The sequence below is a fragment of the Wyeomyia smithii genome, chromosome 2, assembly GCF_029784165.1.
Source record: "Wyeomyia smithii strain HCP4-BCI-WySm-NY-G18 chromosome 2, ASM2978416v1, whole genome shotgun sequence".
In the NCBI taxonomy this organism is placed as follows: domain Eukaryota; kingdom Metazoa; phylum Arthropoda; class Insecta; order Diptera; family Culicidae; genus Wyeomyia; species Wyeomyia smithii.
In genome coordinates, this window is record NC_073695.1 from 27,759,476 (window position 1) to 27,783,753 (window position 24,278).

General features: G+C 47.5%; 1 protein-coding gene across 8 annotated transcripts in view; it reads left to right on the forward strand.

Annotated features, from left to right (window-relative positions):
* Positions 1-24,278, forward strand: part of LOC129722357 (RING finger protein nhl-1) — a 165,082-nt gene that overhangs the window by 108,795 nt on the left and 32,009 nt on the right. For 3 of the 8 annotated variants that reach the window (XM_055675742.1, XM_055675741.1, XM_055675740.1), the window contains 9 exons: positions 8,477-8,617; positions 18,008-18,143; positions 18,208-18,350; positions 18,413-19,696; positions 20,438-21,174; positions 21,274-21,513; positions 21,579-22,262; positions 22,322-22,481; positions 22,550-22,690. In XM_055675742.1, coding sequence (XP_055531717.1) covers positions 8,483-8,617; positions 18,008-18,143; positions 18,208-18,350; positions 18,413-19,696; positions 20,438-21,174; positions 21,274-21,513; positions 21,579-22,262; positions 22,322-22,481; positions 22,550-22,690 — 3,660 coding nt within the window. In that variant the 5' untranslated portion in view covers positions 8,477-8,482. Of the gene's footprint in view, positions 1-8,476; positions 8,618-18,007; positions 18,144-18,207; positions 18,351-18,412; positions 19,697-20,437; positions 21,175-21,253; positions 21,514-21,574; positions 22,263-22,321; positions 22,482-22,549; positions 22,691-24,278 lie in introns of all 8 variants that reach the window. The other 5 variants (XM_055675745.1, XM_055675746.1, XM_055675743.1 and 2 more) reach the window with 5 other exon arrangements.

The following is a 24,278-nucleotide window of genomic DNA, read 5'->3' on the forward strand; positions in this document are numbered from 1 at the left end:
ATATTTTGATGCAAAACCAAATTTCCCCAAGTTCGAACATATTTCAACTTAAGGAGCAACAATGGCGCAATTTTGAAATTTTTGAGAAATCGGAAATTTTCGGAACACTAGCGCTGATGTCGAAATACGAGACGAAGCGCGAACACGGCAGCAGATGGTGCTAGTGTTACTATCGTAAAGTACTGATATCATCCAAACGATGATTGCATTTGAAATTTGAAAGTGTTATGTCTGTTAATCTGTGGTTTTAGTATATTCCACAAAGTGAAATAATATCGAGTATGTATGAGCATTAATGGTAATGCGCTTATATTTAAAAGTGGTAGTCAATCTATGTCTTATATCGAGTAAAAAAGTCTCAGGAATCGATTGGTTGGTGTCTAATCGACGTAAAATGTCAGCAACATGTTAACTTTGCCCCAATACCACTACAATACTAAAATAAGTTTATCTCGACTTTAGATTAGCTTATTTGAAAATTGTTTGATGTGTAAGAGTGTATGAGATACTCAACGATACAATAACAATTTGTCTTTTTATGACCCTCCCCCTTTCGCGGGGAAGGGGTTGCATTTTTGGCCAGGACCGATCAAAACATAAAAATCTCGCTTCAGCTATGAGACAGAATCATCATGTCTTCGATAAAGTTCAATGCGACCCCCTCCCCGCAAAAAGGGGAGGATTATGTGAAGACATATTGTTATTGTATCTTTAAGTATCATTTACAATCTTGATATTACATTCAACAGATTTCAAATAAGTTAATTTAACGTCAAGGTAAACCTGTATTGTAGAGGAATTGGGGCAAAATCGACATGTTGCTGACATTTCAGGTAGATCAGACACCTACCAATCGATTTCTGAGACTTTTTACTCAATATAAGATATAATTTGACAACCACTTTTATATATTAGCGCATTACCATTAATGCTCAGACATACTCGATATTATTTTGCTTTGTAAAAGATACTAAAACCATGCCAAAATCGGTTACGTAAAATCACCGTTTTGAGCACAGTTTTTATTCGATTTAGGATCTGTTTGTTTTTAAAGATGGGTAAGAAGATGCTGATATGTGGACAAACTCTTAAAATTTTAATATTTGGTCTTAAAACAAAATGGCGTCGAAAAAACATCGAAAATTTCGGGTTTCTCAAAAATTTAAAATGGTGCCATTGTTGCCCCTCAAGTTGGAATATGTTCAAACTAAAACTTCATCAGAAAATCGTGCATAGAAGCCAAGGCTAAAAAATTCTTGCACTGTGTTATTATATTAACACTAAAATAACAGAAGCAAGCAAAAATCGGCCCTTGGTTCAAAAGACTGTTCACTAATAAATAAAAGTAAACAAGGAAAATACGTACAAACCCGACAAGGCAAAACAGAAAAACATGCTGCTCCGTTAGGTACTAAAAAAGTAAGTACTAAAAAAGCTATGGTGCACTTTTAGTAATGAACTCGCATCAGAGAAAAAAACAGAACCATATTCAATAACTAGAACTTTTAATCGAGTTTCGTTCAATTCAAATTAGATTTTCCGAGCATAAAATGCTCGCAAAACCATCAGCAGCCCAAAATTGCCGATCGCCAAAATGTACTGCACCTTTATGGAATAAAAATAACCGTATAACAAGCATTCCCCTTTCACCGTTTTTTTCCACCCCCTCTACATTAGGCTACAAAACCATTGTTATCGTACCGCATCTCGAGCTAAATCCATCCAATACACAGAACAAACAAACGGTAGCACCCTTTTCCGCTGAACACACATGTAAACCGTCTGTTTGCTGTCGCCGACCGCGGTTTCATTTTCCCCGGGTTTCGCATTGCCGGGCAGCAGTCTGATTTAGGATTGGATTTTACCACCGGCACCACCCGCGACTCCATCCGCCCTCTCTCCGCCCCGCTTTGACAAGAAGGTTAGCATTCCGTGATCCTTTTGTGATTGCGTGATAAAACCGTTACCGGTGACCGCTGGCCCGCGTTTGCGGTGTGAAAAGTGATGAATACTCGTTTCCGCCGCCGCCGGCGCCACCGCCGAATGGAACGGATTGAGTACGGAAGCGGAAGAACGTTCCGCTGACAGGACAAACTACCCATCAACCCGACTTTCGGCTGTGGCTGGGCTCGCGGCCGCCCTCCACGCTACGTGGGAGGATTGTAAATATTTTCCATACCTGGCTTGCACCGTGTGAGCGCTGACTTTAATTTCGGGCAGACGGTTGCCAACGTGTGTCACTCAGCTGAGAACATGAGCCCGGAACGAGAATATCATCAACGCTTGGCGAAAATCCTTTTAGGAGAATTAATGTACCACTGCGGAGTCGTGTCCCGCAAACAGACTGTAAGGGCGGAAAATTCTTTGCTGCCGTGGTGAAAAATGCCTCGGCAGTTTCGGTATGTTTTTTTTTTTTTTTTTTTTTTTTTTTTTTTTTTTTTAAAGGTGGCGGGGAAATCTGCAAACAGACACCTGAGAAGAGAACTCAGGGTGTGGGGATGAGACTAGGGGAGAGATGCTGGGGTAGTTACACTCCCCCAGACACCTACTTATCCCTGTCCCGACCCACTAAAACCCCTCCAGTCTCCAGCCCTGGTCTTCCCGGAACGACGGTTAAGTATTACGTCGGGAAGTGGCTTTTGTGCGTGATGCACCCTCTTTACTCTTATAACCTCCTAGCTAACTACCTGGAGACTGGTAATTAGCTACCACTGGCGTGTTGGTGGTTGACCCGCCACACACGTTGCAGCTCCAGAACAATCTGAGAGGCGGCCGCACAGACCGCGTTCCAGATGTCCGGGTCGTCGCACATCCTCCGGACTAGATTGTCCGGAGTAGTGCCAGGCCCGCTCACAGCCATCATGTTGCTCCTCGCTCTTACGAAACGGGGGCATACGAAGAAGACGTGCTCAGCAGTCTCCTCCTCCTCCACGCACTCGGGACACATGGGGGACACCGCGTGTCCGAACCTGTGCAGATATTGCCTGAAACAACCATGGCCTGACAGGATTTGTGTCAGGTGGAAGTTCACTTCGCCATGTCGTCTCCCGACCCAGCCGGATATCTCCGGTATGAGTCGGTGCGTCCATCTGCCCTTTGTGGAATTAGACCATTCCCTCTGCCAACGGAGCATCGAGAATGACCTTCTGGTACCTCGTATGCCCCTTGTGTCACGTTGGTCGAAACACTCTCTGTCCTCCTTGATGGCGATGCTGATAGGCATCATGCCGGACAAGACACATATTGCATCGTATGACACCGTACGATACGCACTCGCAACTCTCAGGCACATGAGCCTGTAGGTACTTTCCAGTTTACCGCGGTAACTGTTAGTACCTAGCGCTCTGGACCACACTGGCCCACCATACCTAAGTATGGACGAAACCACGCTGGCAAGAAGTCTTCGCTTGCTGCCATAAACCGCTGAGCTATTGGACATCATACGAGATAGTGCTGCAATAGCCGATGAGGCCCTCTTACAGGCATAGTCGACGTGACTCCCGAACGTGAGCTTGTCGTCCACCATAACCCCCAAGAGCTTCAGGGATCGCTTCGAGGTGATGGTGCAGTCTCCGACTCTGACCACCGCCTGTTGCTCCGATTTACGGTTGTTCACAACCATGACCTCCGTCTTATGATGCGCGAGCTCCAGTTTCCTGGAGCGCATCCAGTCCTCGACCTTGCGTATACAGTGCGCGGCCGTCAACTCGACCTCCTCGATAGACTCGCCGTAAACCTCCAGCGTTATGTCGTCTGCAAAGCCGACGATCACAACCCCTACAGGGAACTTGAGTTTTAACACTCCGTCATACATGACATTCCACAACACCGGGCCCAGGATAGAACCTTGCGGAACTCCTGCGGTAATTGGGACGCACTTCTGACCCTCCTCTGTGTCGTAAACAAGTACTCGATTCTGGAAATAATTTTCCAGAATCTTGTACAGCGACACCGGTACATGGATGCTCCTGAGCGCGAGCGCTATGGAGTCCCAACTGGCACTATTGAACGCATTCTTCACGTCGAGCGTGACGATTGCGCAGTAGCGTATTCCCCTTCTCTTGCGCTGGATTGCTACCTCCGCCGTCTTGATGACGGAAGAGATTGCGTCCAGCGTGGACCTGCCCTTCCGGAAGCCGAACTGGTTACTTGCCAGACCGTGTACACCCTCCGTGTACCTCACCAGTCTGTTGAGGATGATCCTCTCAAGCACCTTGCCCGCGGTGTCCAGCAGGCAGATAGGCCTATATGCCGATGGGTCCCCTGGCGGTTTCCCAGCCTTCGGCAATTAGACCAGTCTCTGCCGCTTCCACCTGTCCGGAAAGAGACAGTCATCCAGGCACCTCTGCATGACTGCCCTGAACAGCCCGGGGGCCGTTTTTATCGCCAGCCTGATCGCCAGGTTAGGGATACCATCCGGTCCCGGTGCCTTGCTCACCTTTAGGGATTTGGCGATCACGATGAGTTCCTCATTCGTAACCCTTGCCTCCTCCCCTGCCTCGACACGGCTGTCGTCGCTCACGGATTGGATGCTCGGCAGGTTGGCCGACCATCTCTGGTCTATGTCTGAGATACTGGAACGTCGGACGTGAGACTCGACCGCCGGAGGCTAAGGACTTGGCTCGTGGCGTGGAAAGAGTCCCTCGATGATACGCTCCAGCATCGCTGGTGATCGCTCTGCAGGCGCCAGCGCGCCTTTAGTCTTGGCCATTACGATCCTGTAGGCGTCACCCCACGGATTTGTATTGGCACTCGCACATAGCCTATCGAAGCAGGCCCTCTTGCTGGCCTTTATCGCACTCTTTAGCATCGATCTTGCCGAACTGAATGCTGCGCGGCGCTCTGTCCTCTCTTCTTCGTTTCGCGCACGCTGCATCCTCCGTCTTGCACGGAGGCACGCACTGCGAAGGTCGGCTATCGCGTCCGTCCACCAGTAAACCGGTGGCTTTCCATTCCTAGGTTGGCGAGTCCTAGGCATGGTGGCGTCGCACGCCCGCGATAGCATAGCAACTAGTTGGTCAGCAGTCGGGCGAAGCCAACTGCACCCCTCGCGCTCCCTTCTCATTGCCTCTTCGAATACCTCGGCATCAAAGTGCGATGTCTTCCACCCGCGAACGGTCGGAGTGTTGGCTCTACCCGTCGCTTGCCCCCTCTCGTTGTTGTCTACACTAAAACAGACCGCCTGGTGGTCGCTATTAGTGTAGCCATCGTCTACCCTCCAGTTCTTGATCAGTCCTGGGCTGGAGAACGTCACGTCGATGATCGACTCCGCACCATTTCTGCGAAATGTACTTTTGTTCCCAACGTTGGCCAGATCTAGGTTGAGCTTTGCAAAAGCCTCCAACAGGATCTGGCCCCTCTGGTTCGTGAAGCAACTTCCCCACTCAACAGCCCAAGCGTTGAAGTCGCCCGCCACCACCAACGGCGTTAGGCCCGTTAGCTCCATGGATAGGAGGTCGACCATCTGGATGAACCTTTCGGTAGACCAACGTGGCGGAGCATAGCAACTGCAGTAGAACACTCCGTTCACCTTAGCAACTACGTACCCTTCTTCTGAGGTTGAGACAACCTCCTGAACCGGGAACTTGCTCGTCGTACATATGGCCGCCAATCTGGACTTATCCGCAACCCAGTTACCGTTTCCGGGAGGGATGCGGTAGGGGTCCGATATGACGGCGATGTCCGACAACGACTCAGTGGCTGCTTGGTGTAGCAGCTGCTGAGCCGCGAAGCAATGGTTCAGGTTCAGTTGCGTCACCCTTACGCCCGTGGTTTCGCAGCCGGCTTACCGGCTGGGCACCTGAGGCCTCCCATAAAGTGTTTGGCGTCCCGTTTCCCGGAACATACCATGCACTTGGGAGACTCCCCACAGTCCTTTGCTTTATGGCCTGCACCTCCACATCGCCTGCACAGCTGGCTCCTATCGGGCCCCTTGCAGGTCCAGGACTTATGTCCGCCCTCGAAGCACCGGAAGCAAATGTCTGGTTGCTGTAGTATGCCCAGAGGACATACCGACCAGCCGACCTTCAACTTGCCCTCTTTCAGGGCCAGGTTAGCGTCCGCCGACGGTAGTCGGAAGGTAGCTACCTGGGTCCCCGCCGGACCTTTGCGGAGGCGGATTGACTCCTTAGCCACCTCCACTTCGCTTTAAGGGCTTGTGCAATGTCGCACCCCTCAGTGATTTCGTCCAGGTTTTTAAGCTGGAGAGTCACTTCTGAGGTGAGTGCCCGCACTTGCACCTCGTTCCCTAGGACCTTTTCGGCTACCGTTTTGTAGGTAGCCCCCTTGTTCTTGGCGTCCTTCCGGAGCTCAAGTATCATCTCGCCAGTGCGAGATCGGCGGATACTCCGCACATCCGCCCCCAGATCCTTGAGCTGGGTTTCCCCCCTCATCTTCTTCAAGACTTCTGAGTACTTCGACCCATCCGTCTTGAGTATGAGGGCATCACCCCTACTCCGCGCCTTTTTGACCTTTTTTGGTCCTCTGGCTGCTCCGCCATCATGACGCGTCGCACCTTCCCGACGCTTCCTACCCTCTACGGTAGTCCAAGGATTGCCCGTAGCCTCCACCTGTGCCTTTTCCGCGGTGGACCTTGAACCGGTTGGCGTGTGTTCCCGTGGGAGTAGCACGACCAATCGTTTCTTGGTGTTCCCGGGGGCCGTTTCCCCCGGGGACTGCCTCGTTCGCTTAGCGACCTGCCCCGTGGAGCAGACCGACGCGAACGAGGGGGCGTCTGTCTGCACCTCTTTAGATGCAGTCGCCCTCCCGGTCCTGGCCGCTTTCTCGGCCGCCTTCACCCGAGCTACGAGTTCTTCGTGCTCCTTTCTGGCTTCATCAATGGTGCTCCGAAGCAGGAGGAGGCTCTGCTTCAGGTCGCCAGCGATGTTTCGCCTGTTCGCCGAGAACTCGATTATGGCATCGAGTTGTTCAGACAGCGCCGCCACTCTTGGCCGCGTGTCCATGCACCTTTCGACGGCCTTGACTAGCAAGGGACCGTCCACCGAGATGTCTGGTGTGGACACCGACGGATTCGCCGTTTTTCCACCTCCAGACTTCGCCGCATCCGTCTCCGCCTTCTTCTGCGGAGACCGCTGGATGCCACCTCGTGCGAAGGGATTTGGTAACCCCTCCGCACCCGTCTCTTTTTGGTTCTTCGAGCTCATTTTTGTTAATTGGGTCCCCCTTCCAGCCGCTATCCTTGTCCATAGATGAGAAGTCGCTTGTATGGTCCCATGGTAATCTATGCCGAAGCAGTGAGGCCATGGGTAAGGGGGGTCGCCATAGTACCTTATGAGCACTATGACGCCCCCGCCCGCGTAAGTCAGGAAAGGGGCATCTTGTCCTAGGACTAGTTCCCCCCCATCTGATCCTTCTCTGCCTGATTCCCACCAGGCAATGGACGCGGAACGTACTGGAAGGCCTGCCAGGTTTTACGGGACGGAGACCCCTGCACCGGGTACCATCTCGCCGTTTCAAGCCGCTGTCACGCGACTTTACTAAGGGAGCTCGATGCAGGTGCCAGCCCTTGGTCGTGGTTCCTTAGCGTATCCGACTCGAATCCGTTTCGTTCGCTGCCAGTTGCCATAATTGGGACCTTACTGGTGTCGGCCCCAATGGACGGGGGAGTGCATTTGGTTGATGGGAGCGGCACTACTCGCTCCGTCAGAGGTGCTTCCGGGTAATTGTGGCATTTACGAGGAGTCGACGGCCCAGTGTCCGACCCTCACCACCCCTAAGCAATCTCCCGCTGCTGGTCCAGGGCTGTTAGGTACTGTCAGCGGTCGCCCTCATATAACGTGACCTCGGCGGTCGCCACGCGCCGACCCGTGGTGGCATGCAGCTCTGCCAAGTTTCGGTATGTGGCCGTGTTTATTCGAGATGTTAAAGATCAACCGAAGTTGTTTTTTTTTGCTTTTTTTGTGAAACCGCTCCCATTAACATTATGCCATTTTTTCTCTAGTACTCTTGTTGAGGCATTCGTTTTTCACGGCTTGTTAGTTGTTGAATGGCGGTGAGATTTTCACGGCTGAAAGTGTGTCAGCACTGCCATTCTAAGTAGCACGCAATGAATACACATCTCCGTTTGAGAGCTTTTGTACACAGACCATCGCCACAGAGTCCGCGAGGAGAAGCTTCTTCGTTTTAATGCACATCCATTTCATTCGATGCTGGAGGGTGTTTTCTTTTTTGTGCACTGATATTTTCCTGCCACTTTCAGTCAGCTAAACTATGCGGGGAAATTTTCTATGCTCGTCTTCTATCCAGTGAACATAATGGAGCGAAGCAATAAACTCTCACGCCTCCCTACACCATCGGCCAGCATCGTCTCATCTAGGTATTGAAGACCCACGCACAGCCCGACATTCTATAGCATCAATTAATGTTCTGTAACATTTTATCTCCTTGCAGGCATTTTTATTAATACGCTTATTTATTTACGCACTCTTTCTGTCTGTTCTTTTTCTTTTCGTTGCAGTGAAAAATGGAGCAATTTGAACAGCTTTTAACGTGTTGCGTGTGTCTGGACAGATACCGCAATCCGAAGCTGCTACCATGTCAGCACTCGTTCTGCATGGAACCGTGCATGGACGGTCTCATCGATTACGTCAAGCGACAGGTGAGTTATTCACTAGCAGTAGGAGGATGCACTGCCTTACACATTGCAAAGAGAAGAATGAAATTCTTCTCCGACAACAACAAAAAACAAACGGTGCATTTGATGGTGAAAAAAGTAAAAAGCGCGGAGTAAAAATGAAGAAAACCGCTAGATGGTTAAAGCATTTGATCAAGACGCTCTTCTTGGTGTCTTCCTCGAAAGCCATTCTGGTGTCATTACTTTTTCAGCTTTAACTTTTTGCTCAGAATTTCACTTTTTATATCACTTACAAACAATTAGCGGAAAGTTGCTCTTGATGTAACTTTTAGTGGTGACAAGTCAAAAGGTCACAGAGAGATTTCGATCACCACATAAGGACGAAGCTTGTCGTTCGAATAAATTTCAAAGAATTTACGAACTGATCAAATTTTCAGTATAGTGTTCGACAATGAAAATCGGACAATCATCGATTACAAAATTGAACAAACGTAACATAAATCAAAAGGAATAATTGTAAGTATTCCGTTAGACTCTGCTAGAAATTTGGGGAAAAAAATTGAAATTTCGTCCGCGCAAATACGTATTTCGACTGTGACATACAGTCATCATCAGTGCTTATGAAGACTGGTCATAATATACGGTCCACATAAGCACTGATGATGACTGTATGTCACAGGCAACGGAATACTTATAATTATTTCTTCTGATTTCTTAAATCACTCTGCTAAGACGCTAAGTATAGATTTTTCAAAAATGTAACATGGATACTACTATCAAAATTTTTATTATAAATACATAACATTCGTTTTACTTCCTCTTCTGCAGATGATTAAACTAAACAGTAACTATGCAGATTCTGTCATTTATTCAGATCAATAACACTAATATTAGCTCAATTAGCAGTAGAGCAAGGTATTTTTCGAGAGATAATTTTACTTATAATACAAACATACCCTCAAAGGAATTATATAGCAACACTTTTTCCTCTTTATACAGCAATATGGAATAGTAAAGCTCAACCAAAATGATTTTTTAACATCTGAATAAATTTTGATCTAGTTATGAAGATAGTTTAGTACTGTTTTGAAGAAAAAAAACCTGGCTTTACTTAAAGCTAACCGAAAGAAAAAAATACTTTCCCAACTTCAGCACAAGTGTTTTAATTTGAACAATTTATTCCCAATAACTACCCACTTAAGTTTGTTAGTTAGTAAGTTTGGAATCGCTTCACTGAGTATTGCGGAACGGCTCAAAAAATTCTGCATAACCTTTAATAGGTACATATCTCGAGTTTCCGACGACCTGGAAAATTGTGGTCTCCAGCAAAATTGTTCAGAAGGTCAATGGCTACTGGATGGTGAATAGTTAAGTACGAAATTTCACCGCTACATGGCGCTAGTACGCAAGCATTTTATCTTAGTTTGACCATTACTCATCGCACGAAGTTATCCTAGAACGTTTCGGTCTTCAGCAAAATTGTTCATAAGATTAGTGTCAAAATTACTAGCACTTCTCTAGAATAGGCACTAAAAATGCAAATCAATCGTTAAACAGAAAAAAAAAATAAATTTAAAAAAATAATGAAACCTCATCATTTCTTTTGGAAAATTTTAATCGCTGAAATACTGGATTTTTTTCCTGAATGCTTGAAGGGCACTGGGTACTGAAATGCCACTGCGACAGTCTTTTGCTGATTGTCTTTTGTGGCTGGCCCCGATTGCTGTGCACAGGTTACGGATTGCTCGTTCTCATTGATGGAGTAGAACTGTTTTGTTGTAAACCTGTACCCCAATTAGGTACAACATAGTTGATGAAATATATTACCTGTTTGGGATTAGAGCTCCACACTTGGTATGGAGGTAAAAGGTAGCTTCCTAAGAAGTTGTACTTAGAGGAAGCAAGAGCTCCGCAAGAGCAAAGCAAATGCTCTGAGCTCTCTGGTTCAGATTTGCAGAATCGGCAGGTGTCGTTCAACACTATACCGATTCGCGGTAAAAAGCGGGACAGTGTCCGGTAAGGAGTCCCGTGATTATCCGTAGTTCACTACGATTTAGACTAAGTAGCTTTCTGGCGGTTCCAGGGGTCGGATAGATAAACTGTTTAGCTTGTCTACAACCCTGTGCCTGTTGCCATTGGGATACTATTTCTAGCCTTTCCCAAGTTAGTAGTTCGCTTTTGATAGCGGAATTGGACGTACCCAAACACGGCTCGGGGCCAATAAACCGCTGAGCTGATCCCTGTCTTGCTAGGTAGTCAGCTTGTTCATAACCCTCGACTGCGCAATGACCGGGCATCCAAAACAGAAAAACTGAGTTCTGCCGGGAGAGTTCCCGTAGAGTTTCAATGCATGCTCAAACAAGTTTGGAAGCGCATTTGACGGACTTAAGTGCTAGTAGTGCTGCTTGACTGTTCGAGAATATACCGATTTTCGCTTGTCTGTAGTTGCCTTTCAGACATATTCTTGCGCAGATATATATTGCATATACCTCTGCTTGAAAAACGATGGGCCATTTGCCCAGGGAAAATGTTTCCCTGATACCGGGTTCGTATATACCGGATCCTGTTAGGGATCTTATTTTCGATCCATCCGTACAAAATCTGACGAGGCCAGGTGGTAGATTAGGCCCTCCATTGTTTCACATAGAGCGGTTTGTTTCCATCACTCTATACAGAATATCCATGTTGGTCCTAACGTCAATCCAGTCGGAGACTGTAGTTAATAGCGGAGTTAGTTTGAACTCCCTAAGTATGCGAAGGTGGCCAATTTGGTCCCCTTCGAGTATAGTTTTCCTCCTTTGCAACCTTAGAGCGCCAAGCTCTGCTTCCTTTTTCACATGAAGATGTAGAGGCAGTAGGCAGAGCATTGCTTCCATGGCTGCAGTTGAAGTCGTTCGCATAGCGCTGGTAACCGAAAGACATGCAAGTCTTTTAACTTTTTCGAGTTTGGCTTGCGCAGTTCACCTTAGGCCACCACACTAGGGCAGCATAGGTGATTCTTGGTCGGGCAATGGTCTTGTGAGACCAGAGTGTCAAGTCTGGTTTCAGTCCCCAGGTCTAACCGAACAGAGTTCTGCAGGCCCAGATCGCCGAGATCGCTTTCCTAGCGGCATGATGCAGTTGTGCAGACCAGTTCAGTTTCTTATCCAGAATAATTCCGAGGTATTTGACTTCATTGCTGAAGCCCAGTCTAACTCCATTCAGTGTTGGAGATCTTCCTTCGTCTACTGAATGGAATTGGGACTGTTTTTAAGGGTTTCATGTTTAGGCCCTCCTGTAGACACCATAACGTGGTGGCATCCAGAGCCGCTTGCATTCGGCTCGACAGAGTTGCGTCATCTTTACCTCTGACGATGAGGACGATGTCATTAGCGTATCCAATGACGTCGACAACTAGTGACCATACCAAGAGCAAGAGAACTCGTCCTTGGGGGCATCGCTTGATCACTGACATTGTTACAGACGAATCTCCCAAGGTTGCTGTGATCACTCTGCTAGAGAGCATTGCGTGTATCCAGCTCCCTTATTGGGGAGAGGCGTATTAATTGATGCAAAGGACGTGTTATCGAAGGCCTCTTTTATATCAAGAAAGGCACATAGCGCCGTCTCCTGATAACTCAGGGACTTTTCAATCAACGTCACTAAGCTGTGAAGAGCAGTTTCTGTTGACTTGCCGCTTTGATAGGCATGTTGGTTCCTATTCAGCGGGAAGTCTTTGAGAAACTCATCACGGATATATTTATCCATTATTTTCTCCATCAACTTGAGAAGTGATGAAGTCAGACTTCTGGGTCTGAAAGTTTTAGGTAGGGTTTTGTCTCTTCTTCCAACTTTGGGGATAAACACTACCTTCACCTTCAGCCAGTTATCCGGAATATGGCCCAGGATAAAGCTGGCTCTGAAGAGGTTTATGAGCTCGGACATGATCAAGGATGGAAAAACTCGTATCGCATAACAATCATTCGGGTATCATTTCTGAACGTGCTATTTATAAGCTTTCAATCCTAGCAAACCATCGCTATTAAAAGTTACACATTCTCAAGCTCGCAAGAGACAACTTAGAGCGAAGAAATATATGGTAGCTTTCTTTGATGATTTTGTTTAAGTATTGCCTGCTTTAGGCGGAGCGAGCAACATATAGCGAGTGTTTCACGAAAGAATCGTAAACGATTGCACTCAAGCGATCGCAATGATTCTTTCAAATGTTGGTTGCTTGTAGGCGTAATTCGGCTACTCCACGTCGTGCTTTCACCGTGATATACCACGATGATTCTTGGTGATTTCAAGTATTAGATGCTAATGCACCATGCTACAATTTCCGTAAGCATTGATGATACCTATTTGCTCCGGCAAGCAAACAATTGAACGCAATCTAACGTTCATTTGGATTCATAATTTTGTATCACTGGCGATAATATCTCAAAGCTTCTCGTGATAGTGTTGAACGCAAGTGAACTTGGATACAATAAATACTATCGTGTTTGAATCATTCAGTCTCCTTCTATGGTATTCGGAACTCTTAGAAGCGAAAAACAATCAGCAGCGTTTCTATGGAAAACTTGTACGCGAGTGGAAATAGTTGAACGATAACTGATTAATCAAAGAACACATTTGCATGAAATATTGCTAGTGAGTGAACTTTTCCATGCTTGGACATGATAGCTGCGGCCGATTTTTGTAGAAAGATGGGTAGTATGCCGTCTGGACCTGGGGACTTCATAGGGCCGAGTGAGCTTAGAGCCCAACCTATTGAAGCCTACGTGAACAGTCGGCGGGCCAGCAGGATGGACTCCCGAGACGCCATATGTCTCGAGTTGTCCCGCCGCGACCCATCACTATTCAGTTCTTCAGTCTCTGTCGATCCGGGAAAGTGGGTGTTCATGAGAACCTCCAATGTTTCCTTGGTTGTGACAGTGAGGCTTCCATCCTCTTTCCTTACTTGTCCCAAACCATTTGTATGGTCTTTGGACATCGCCTTTTGGAGCCGCGTAGCTTCCGGCAGAGTTTGGATTCTTTCACAGAGACTAACTCTGGATTTCCGTTTTGCATTGCTCTGTAGTCGTCCCAGTTAGATGTGACTTTTGCCCTGTTGAACAATCGCCTAGTTTCCCGACGAAGGTCACTGAGTTGATCATTCCACCAGGGTACGTCGCGGCATACTGACCGCTGTGTTAGTGGACAGTTTGCATTGAAAGCACCCATGATTATCTCTTGTAGATCATTTGCTGCCGAGTTCAGGTCAACTGAATTTCGAATGTTGCTGTAACTGAAAGTTCGAAAGTTCCTTAAAGGATTTCCAATCTGTATTCTTAGGATTTCTGAACAGCTCTCTTTTCAGAGGGTTAGCCTCTATATTGGAAACAATGTGTCTGTGGTCCGACAAACTAGGTTCATCGGGGACATGCCAATTTTTAATCCTTTCAGAAATAGAGGCGCTACATAGAGTGAGATCAAGGACCTCCTTACTCATCCCTAGTGTTGGTATCCGAGCTGCCCCAGATCATGTGTTGGGCGTTGGCATTGCAGCCGATTAGAAGCGGCTTGTTGATGGCCTTGCAGTACCGCACGAGCGCAGCAACTTCAGGTGGCGGTATGTCTCCTTGGTCGCCCGAGAAATAGGTCGACGCGACAACCATCTCCTGCTTTCCTCTGGTTGTCGGTACTTCAACCGTGACGGCAACGACATCGCGTTGGATAAATTCTGTAATAGGTAAAAAATTTAGTTCTCTATTTAGCAGAATTGTAGTCCTTGTTTTGGACTGCGTGTCGCAGTAGTTTAACGTACCGTTAGGAGCGTTAAGCTCGAGAACTTTGGATTCGTTGATCCACGGCTCCTGGATGAATGCAGCCGCTAGCTACTCTATGGCGAATCTTCTGCAAAGAACACCCGAGGCGCCTTTTGCGTGATGAGATTCGCTTGCACGCAGCGAAGGCTGCCCACTTTGCAGTGCAGTTGCCGTCTTTGTCCGGATCGGAAGATAATCCGGGTATTGGCTGACGGCTGCCAGCAGCGGTTTGGCTGGTTGATGGAAGTTGCTCTTTCTCACTGTTCGGCTTCGGTTGCAGCAGTCGATTGGTAACAGAAGGTCGTCCCGCACTCTGTGGCGGTTTTTGACTCCGGGGGGTGCGACTGTTCGGTGTTTGATGCTTCACACTCTTGCGAGTCTTCAGCGGAACCGTCCGAGCAGCCGCGGGGTTGCGTTGTTTGAGTGGTGACAGGGCGCTCCCGAGGGAGCATCCTGCGCGTACCTCCCCAGCCGCAGGGTTGCGTTTGGGTGGTTGTGGGGCACTCCCGGATGAGTTGCCCACGCGAACCTTAAGCTTATTCGCATGATCGCTTTGCCTGGGTGGTGGCAGGGTACTCCCGGAGGAGTTACCCGCACGTACCTTCCCTGACATTGCGACGGAGTCTTTCCTGCCTGTGACGTTCGGCCTTCCGCTTACCTTTCGGATGCGTGCTTTACCGAAACCGTAGTGCAGTTCATGGTTTCCATTTTCGATGAGTTTGGTCGATTCTTCGTCGATATCCAGAACTAGCTCGACTAAGGTCTTTACCAATCTGCGGTTACAGACTCGCCACATTTTGGGAGAGATATGGTCATTCTGATTCTGGAGTGAACGAAGGATATTCTCGTCCGGAGAGTTTGCACTGTCCGCGAAGTAACCGACATAGCGTCTGGCCTTTGGCAGATCCTTCATGTGGTATACACGAAGCTGTGCTCCCTCCCACGGTACGAGAGAAAGTACCTCCCTTTCCAACCACTGCACTGTGTCGGTGTCGGCACAGGCAAGTTGCAGGTAGCCATTTTTTAGATGGCAACCGTTAAGCTTGGGTTTGGTGGTTGGATTTTCCTGGTCAGCAATGTGATCGAGGATGGTGGTCCGGACAGTCTAAAACTGGTCCGTTGAGAGTAGGGAGCAGGGGTGGGTAGCAGAAGTAACCGCAAGGCTTATAGCTCCCGCCAGGTCCCTAAATGTGGCCGTCGGGAGCGGCTTCGGACCCGATGACCCCAAACCAGTGCCGTTCCGCAGTTTTTTATGCTGTAGACACTTGGTACTGGTGTTTGGGGACACCGAGTCGTCCAACCGCTGACGCTTGACGGCGACTTGGTTTGTTTGAGCAAGCTGCTCTGTCGGAAGGAGGGCCAGCTCCCTGGCTTCTTCGTACGAGAGACCGGAGCGAAGATTTTTGCTCAGTCGCCGCCTTTGCGCATTTGAAAGTCGCTTGACAAGGGGTGCCGATGATTCGGGTTTCCCTTCGTCATTGGGCCTTGTCTCTGGACCGGGAAGTAAGTCCATTTGACTTTCGTCATTCCCTTGTGGAGAACGTAGGATTAAGGATGAAGTAGAGGGTCTTCCGTCCAACGATTCGCTGTCGAGGTTGAAGTCGTCCTCATGCTTCATCTCCTCCGTTCCGCCCGGTGCGTTTGTTTTTATGGAACTGCGCTCTGATAAATCCATGGGTACCGGCAAAGAAAGGCTGCCGGTGGCCGAATTCTGTGAATTGATGTCATCCATAAAATTCTCACGAGTCGCTGGGTAAAGAAGAGTCCGCTGCATCAGTTACCCGCGTGATGCAGTAAGGGCTAATTACTGTGAAGGGTGCCCTGGTGCTCCACAGGCTCCGTTAGAGGCTGGGTATTTGTTAACCCCGCCCTCCTCCCCCACCTCATCAATCGACACGGGTCGCATAACACCTTAGCTTAGGGGTTTTAACCATTGGATCTTACGCAACAGCCATGGTTAAGAGCTGTTGCAACCATCCTCCTTTACAGGGGTTCTGGACCCTCTGCTCCAGTTCTCAATAATTCAAGTCTATTCGTAAACGCTAAACTGAACCAAGGAGAGCCGTAACAGGCGGAGTTAAAAACTTGTGATAACTCACTGCAAATAAAATCTCGATAGGTTAACAAATCATCATCATCATTTTTACTGCAACGCCAGCTGTCAGTCATACAGTCATTTTAATCACCCATAGCAACCAACACGGTTGTTTCCGAAATCACATTGATGCTCAGAGGTCAGAAAATCCTCATGGCGTTTTAATATCCAAGATGATAACTTACTGTTTCTGGAAAACAACGACTGGATTCCACCCAGTATGAGTATAATCAGAATCGAAGTGATGAAGTACATCCAAAAGGCGAGGATGTTCAGTTCCGGTAAAAACAATCTTATCAAATGATTTGTCTTTTCAGTTTGAACGTATCCAATATCCGATTTGTCATGCATTCGCAGAATACATATAAACAAATCGCGAAGCAAATCTTTGGATGTATGTGGAATAATTTAAAAATGTTTCAAATTATTCAAATAAAAAAGCATGAGCGGGACGAAGTTTGCTGGGTTATCTAGTGTTATATATAATATCATAATATTCACTGCGAATGTTGGCTGAATACACACCGAATATGGGCTCTCACACTTCAGGCATGAGCGGTAGAGCATTGTACTAATCGGCAAATTTATGCGACTTCTTAAAAACTTAGGAAGGGAGCGAAAAAGCACCCTAAAATTGAATACGCAAACTTGCCGGTATGTGCAGGTAGTTCAAAAATGAAAAATGCTGCTGGTTTTATTGAAATATCAACTGCATGTGAAAGAAACAATTACTAATGGAACTTTTCTTGAATAAAATATCAAATTCAATATGCTCTCTATTGCGTGGTTTATAAGTTTGACAGAATCTAGGATTGTCTTGGCACTTATGATAAAAAACTGTGTTAATAAATGGCACATAATAAAACGTGTTTTTAAATGGTGGCGAATCAGCCTGTGGCTCACAATCTCTGTGAAGCAACTGAAATATTAAATTAACTCGAACATTCTTTTTTTTTCAAGATAACCAAAACCATACTTAAAACGAAAAGTATGTTATAGATGTTTGAAGAATTATTTGAAGAAATATTTATTTGCTCATAAATTATTTAAATTATCAGGAGTATGCATATTACGCAATATTTTCAGGAAAAAAAGCTTAAAAACAAGCTCGATTTCCATTTGATTCTACCATAAAAATTCGAATACTGCTTTCAAACGTCCACAGATACGTATTTCGATTATGACTTATAACCATCATCAGTGTTTAAGTGGAGTTGGAAAACATATTTTCATATGTATAAAGTATACACTTTGTCAAATCGAATCATTCTTTATACCATATTTCATTATACCTCATCACATTTTAATAATGCTCCCATGCACACTTTGTCATGCTTGATCATATTTCACAACACCACAATAAAATCCAATTGAATCACCTTTTCAATCATATTCCTGCATATCCATACTGTCACTGCCATCATTTATCACAATCCATTTCACTCCATCCTATTTGGGTTTTGTCCAGTCGAAAGAGCGTTTATTAATTACCCATGCAAACGTTTATTAATTACCCATTCTCACCGGTCCCAGGTAAAATGTCCGGAATGCCGCGCAGAACATCGCATCCCCTACCAGGGTGTGCAAGGTTTTCCGACCAACGTGACACTGCAACGGTTCCTGGAGCTGCACATCGAGATCACTGGCGAACTGCCGGACCCAACATCTGGTGAGTATTGCTTTCAAACTATCAAATTAAATACAGTACCAACTAATTTCAAATTGTTCAACAGGTCAGGTGATGGAACGGTGCAACGTTTGCTCGGAGAAAGCGTACTGCACTCAGTGCGTTCACTGCGAGAAAAAGATCTGCGCGGATTGCAAGAGTGCCCACATGGACATACTGCGGCGTGAAATTAATCGTATCAATAATCAGGTTTTAATAGTTTTTTAATACCGTCTTTGAAATGATTAAGATATCTCCTTCTATCTGCTCAGATCCGACGTGGTCTTCACCGTTTGAAGGAGGTTCTGGCTGTAGTGGAGAAGAATGCACAGAACCTGCAGAACAACTGCGGAAGCGTATCGGAGGAAATCGATGAAATCTACCGCCGGCTGCAGAAGGCACTCAAGGACCGGACCGATCATCTGCGTGGTGATATGGATAAATATCTGTCAACGGAGCTGAAGAACGTGCTGACGATGAAGGAAAACCTGGAGCTGGAGATCGCCAACATCCAGAGCAACTCCGACTTAGCTGAGAAGTACATGAACGAGGGCTCGGTTGAGTGGGATGATTGCGAGTTAATGGACACGAAGGAGATTTTTCTGCGAACGGTTGATTTCATCAGGAACTTTGATTGCGAAACGATGGACTACAGCAGGAAGGTGCGTTTCATCATGAACATCGACCCGAACAAGCTGATCATGGAGGTGTCTTCATATGGGGATCTGAAACTGCCATCGGACGTGGTTGGAACTAGTCAAAGTCAGAGCATGCTGCTGCAACCGCCCCCTGGACCGGGATTGATGCGTTCGAAAAGTGATCACCGATTGGCCGCTCAGTTCCGGCAGCAGGAGGCGCAAGGTTGGAATGCAGATGACGAGCCATTGCTCGGTGGACGTCGCTTTGGGGAACGGCCGATTAAAGCCGCACCGGAGAAAGAGAAGTACGGAAATGAATCTCGGTATGGTCGTGGAAACGATTATGACTATGACGATGAACCCGCTAGCAGGTCAACCAAGGGCCGTTTCCGGTCTAGATTTGCACGCAGTCATCAGCGGGACGACGACTCGGATAACGAATCCAAGCAGGTACGTTTCAACGAAAAGGAGGAGAAGGCCAATAAGGTGGCCAGCACCGAGGATGTCGCCAAAGGACCGCTCAGTGGAATCTTCCGTCTAATGGATTCGCCCCGTGTGATGAAACGACTTCAGGATACGGAAAAAGGTAAAGTGAAGAAGGCCTCCCCGGCGGCAACTCCGACCGCACCCAAACCAAATCCGTTGACGATGCCGAAACTGAAAGTTACCACGGCCAGACAGCTATCCGAAGATGATGAGATTGCGAAAATCAAGCGACAAAATAAGGGTGCGTCGACAAGTACCTCAACAACGACAACCACCCCATCCTCACCGGTAGCGACGGAACCGGAGCGTCCTGCTGCTGAACGCGTATCTGCCCTAAAGGCTCGTGTTAATTCCGCCCAAGCAGCGGCCAACAGTGACGACAGCGACAGCACCCCGAGCTCACCCGCCCGACGTTCATCTCCGCATGTCGAGGTGAGATCCGATGAGGAATTCTAGCACTTTTTACCTTGATACAATTAGCTCTTTAGTTACAACGAATACACCTAGAAGAACTGAATACACTACAAATACAACGAAAGACATGGCTCGGATTCTCTTCGCTAAGTATTATACGTAACACATACCTGTTTCTTAATCTATCGCGCGCTACTCTCTGTTTATCGATAATTTTGTTAACCAAACCCACCTCGAATGGACATACCGTTTGTGATTAATAACTCAACAATACCCGACCGGGGGCATGTTCGTCTCACCTCGCTGGGAAATTCTATAGTTCCGCGTGACGTCGTTGTGTCGCGTAGTTAACAAATCTAACGTCCTTATTCAATATTTTATGTTCAAAAGGGAATGGAAATTTGCACATCGGAAAGCAACACCATCATAGACTCAAAGTAAAGCATTAAAAATCGTAAGCTCCAAAAGCGAATTATTTATTCAGTAAATTTGTTTCTAGCAGTACTAATCTCCCGGTGCATGTGACTCAGCCAGCATGTCGAACGAATACCAAAACTCGAATGTTATCACGTTAGTCGTCGCAACCCACATCGAGTAATTCTACCAACAAATCACACAAACACACGTTAAAGTTACCACCCGAACTATAGACATCTGTCTACATCTGCGCTTCTCCCTAGCCCTGTCTCACCAAAAATGAACCCTCTTCCCGTCTTTGTTTATTTCATACCATCTCTGTCTTCACCAATCGACGACCAGCAGCCCGATAGCGATCAGGATGAAGTGGAACGCTCGAGCCGCTCCCGTCAGTCCTCGGCCGCTAAAGCGGGAACACCCGCACCACAGTCGAAGAAAACTCCCGTACGCTCTGCCAGTAGTGACTCGAACTCTTCGAGCGAGTCCTCCAGTGCTTCACCCGTGCCGAGCTCGCCGGCTCGCACCGAAGAACCCAGACCAAAAGCTTCGATTTTGAAAAATGCTGAACCTGCTCGCAATATCGCTTCGCCAACCTCCAACTCATCGACGGAGCGTAAACCTTTCCAGAGCCGTTTCCTGTCACAAACTCCAACACCAGCAACGACAACAACAACGACGACGACGCAGCAGAAAACCGAAAAGAAAGACGAATCCGAGAGCAGTAGCGAGGAAGAAACGTCCTCCGAGGAGGAATCAGAAGAAGAGGAAGAAGAGGAGGAGGAGAAGCCGGCACCTGTGAGACCAACTGCAACGGTCACTACTCCACCTATTCGTCGCGAGCAGCAAAACTCGCCATTGTTTAGCAGAATCCAAGCACGCGAAGCGGCCGCTATGGACTCGAAGCGTAACTCTCGCGAGGAAACTCGTCCCAGCGGTTACTCCAGCCCAACCAGCTATCGGAGCAACTATGAACGCGACGAAAGCCCGAAATACGGAACATCCTCAGCATCGAGTTCTGCACTTCGCTCACGAACCACTGCCCACGTCGAACCGGAGGAGAACAAATACGGCAGCTCCGGGTAATGTTTCGCTTAAACCGCATCCACTAGCCGCTTGTTTTTTTTTCTTTCTTTCTTTCGTTCTCGGTACCATTTGTAGGACACATTCCTTCCTTTCAGATATACGAGCCGGTTTTTGAACAAGAGCAAGAGTACGGCTGTTGTAGCCCCGGAAGACGACGCCACCGGCGATGACTCCGACAGCCGTCTCGGCAGCAACCGAAGCCGTTTCACTGCCCTGCAGGATCGCCGCAATCGACTAGCTCGCAGCCGTTCGTCGCACAACTTTGGCAACGAGGACGAAGATGATGAACCGGTGTCACCGACAACGTCGTCTCCGTCGGCTTATCTTGCTTCTAGGCTAGTTACTTGCTTTCAAAATCATAATACCACTGTTTTAATTTTGCTACTGTTTACCTACGCAGATACGGCGCATCATCATCGCTCGCTTCTCAACCAGCCGATTTGTCGCGTAGCCGCTCGACGCACGCCCTTAAATCGCGGGAGCCTTCGCCGGATCGCAGTACCGGTACCGACAAAGATGGTGCTGCCCTCAGTTCCTGGGCTCGCTACCTCAAAAACAAGTACGGTAACCGCAGTACCAAGGACAGCAAGGATACACCCTCCTCGTCGCTGTCAGCCACTTCGTCATCACTAGCAACACCCTCGACGTCGGCTTCGTCATCTTCGTCGGCCGCCGCGCGACGGCTGAGCCTGGGACTTCCCCTGCGCCAAACAGACATCCTCAGCTCCGATGATGATTCAAAAAACGGGGTAGGCTCCCCTACCTCTCCTACGGCGGCAGTAGTCGGTATACCAGGGGCAGCAGGTATGTCCCCTAGGACACAGTACCTGCAGAAGCGCCGACAACTGTTCCAGATAGGAGGTCGGGGGAGCGAACCAGGTTCCTTCACGTGGCCGCGCGGCATCGCCGTCGGCCCGGACAATAGTATCGTAGTGGCGGACTCTTCCAACCATCGCGTCCAGGTGTTCGACTCGAACGGCATCTTCGTCAAGGAGTTCGGCCAGTACGGCAACGGAGACGGAGAATTCGACTGCTTGGCAGGGGTTGCCGTCAACCGAATCGGCCAGTACATCATAGCCGATAGGTTGATTTAGATGAGCACGAATGGAGTTCGTTTCGCTAACTTTTATTTCGCCCTTACAGATACAATCACCGTATTCAAGTACTGGATCCGGCCGGACGATTCCTTCGTTCTTTCGGTACCCAGGGTACGGCGGATGGGAAGTTCAACTATCCGTGGGGTATCACCACGGATGTGCTAGGTTTCATCTATGTGTGTGATAAGGAGAATCACCGTATTCAGGTACGCTGTGGCTGAGCGTTCCTTGTAAAAATAGGTCAGAGTTGGTCACATTAAATTAATATCCGCAGGTATTCCAATCGGATGGCACATTCATCGGCAAGTTCGGTTCGTGTGGAAAAGAAGAAGGTCAGCTTGAGCATCCGCATTACATTGCCGTTTCGAATACGAATCGTGTTATCGTGTCCGACTCCAACAATCATCGTATTCAGGTAGGTTTATTTGAATTACTTTCTCATTATTGGCCGGGTCATCCAAATGGTTTCTTGTGGGTCCTGTTGTGAACAAGCTAAAAACTGTACGACGAGTATGAGACTTCTTTTTTCGCCAGCTCTCCGTACTTCACCCTCCAGGGCAATGTTAAACAACAGGTTCGAGCGCCCGTCACTCTGCTTCAGACAATCCACTGTCACCAATGGGCCCGAATGGTGGCACGAAAAAGTCTGATCAGGTTTGTCAAGCAAATTTGTCCGCAAACGCAGATTTTTAGAGTCCGTGTGCAGACTTATATTGATTCGCAGATATTTGCAGTTTTACCATAGTTTATGTAGATTTCTCTAAACGTGTGCAGATTTGTACCTGTGCGATCACAATTATTTTGTACCGCGGAAAGTTGTTTTTCAGATTTCAAGCAGATTTTCCGGTGTTTCGAGTAATTGCAGACGTGTTTTAAAAACATCTGGCATCTCTATCTGCCATAACTCGTTGCGCTTAGCTAAATCGCATGTTGTCCTCAAGTCTACAAACAAACGATAAGCGTGTATGTTTACTTCACTGAACTTGGTAATGATTTGACGCGAGGTAAATCTTTTTTCCGTTCAGGATCGCCCAATCACATTGGTACTCTCCAAGAAAGGCATTTTGCTACGGCTTCAGTTTTTGAAACAGGATGCCGGTGGGATTTTTGTATGCAGTATTGAGAGTTGTAATTGCTGGAATTGGCTTTCTATAGAATAGGCAAATGAGTTCGTCCGTTTGTCGAGTTCGTTTGTCTTTGGTCCAAACTTATTAGATGAGCTTATGTAAGCTCGGCGAATCCACAGCTTGTTAATCTCCTCATTTGTACTCCCGTTTCTTTCGACAGCTTTATCCTCTTCACTGATCAACAAAACCGAAATGTTGGTTCCAACACAATGTGGTTTCCAACGCAGCGTCTCATCGGTAATCAGGTTCCCTCCTATGTCGATGCACATGCCAAAGATTGGCACGGTCTGATACTGATTACTTTGAACCTGTCTATAGAAATATATATCCACATCCGCAGGGAATCAAACACAGTGTTCGATGGATGTCCTTTTTGGCCGCTCAAGACTCTCGGTATTTCTCCCTCACCTGGTCGATTTGGTGCCACCATCCTGCGAGTACGGAGTATCTCACTTCAGTCATCTTCCAGCCGGATCTCTAATACACTTATCAAACTTTCATTTGTATTCAGCAGCAACTCCGTCAGCTGACAACCGCTAAATGTGTTCAGTCGTCAAATAGTTCGTCAGAAGGACGTTTTTTTTCCAAGGTGGCTAAAAAACACGCTCTTATCTTTCCGGAGCGACGATTAAGTCTAACGTCGTACATGATGTACTCTCTACACTCTCATACTTTCTAGAATGGCAGTTAGTCACCACTGGCGTGTTGGAGGTTGATCCGCTATACGTATTGTAATTCCAGGACAATCTAAGAGTCGGCTGTATAAACCACCCCCTCATGCCCGAACCTGTGTATTTATTGTCTGAAGGAACCGTGATGTTACAGGATCGGTGTCAAGCGGAGGTTCACTTCTCCATGGTCCCTGTCGATCCATCC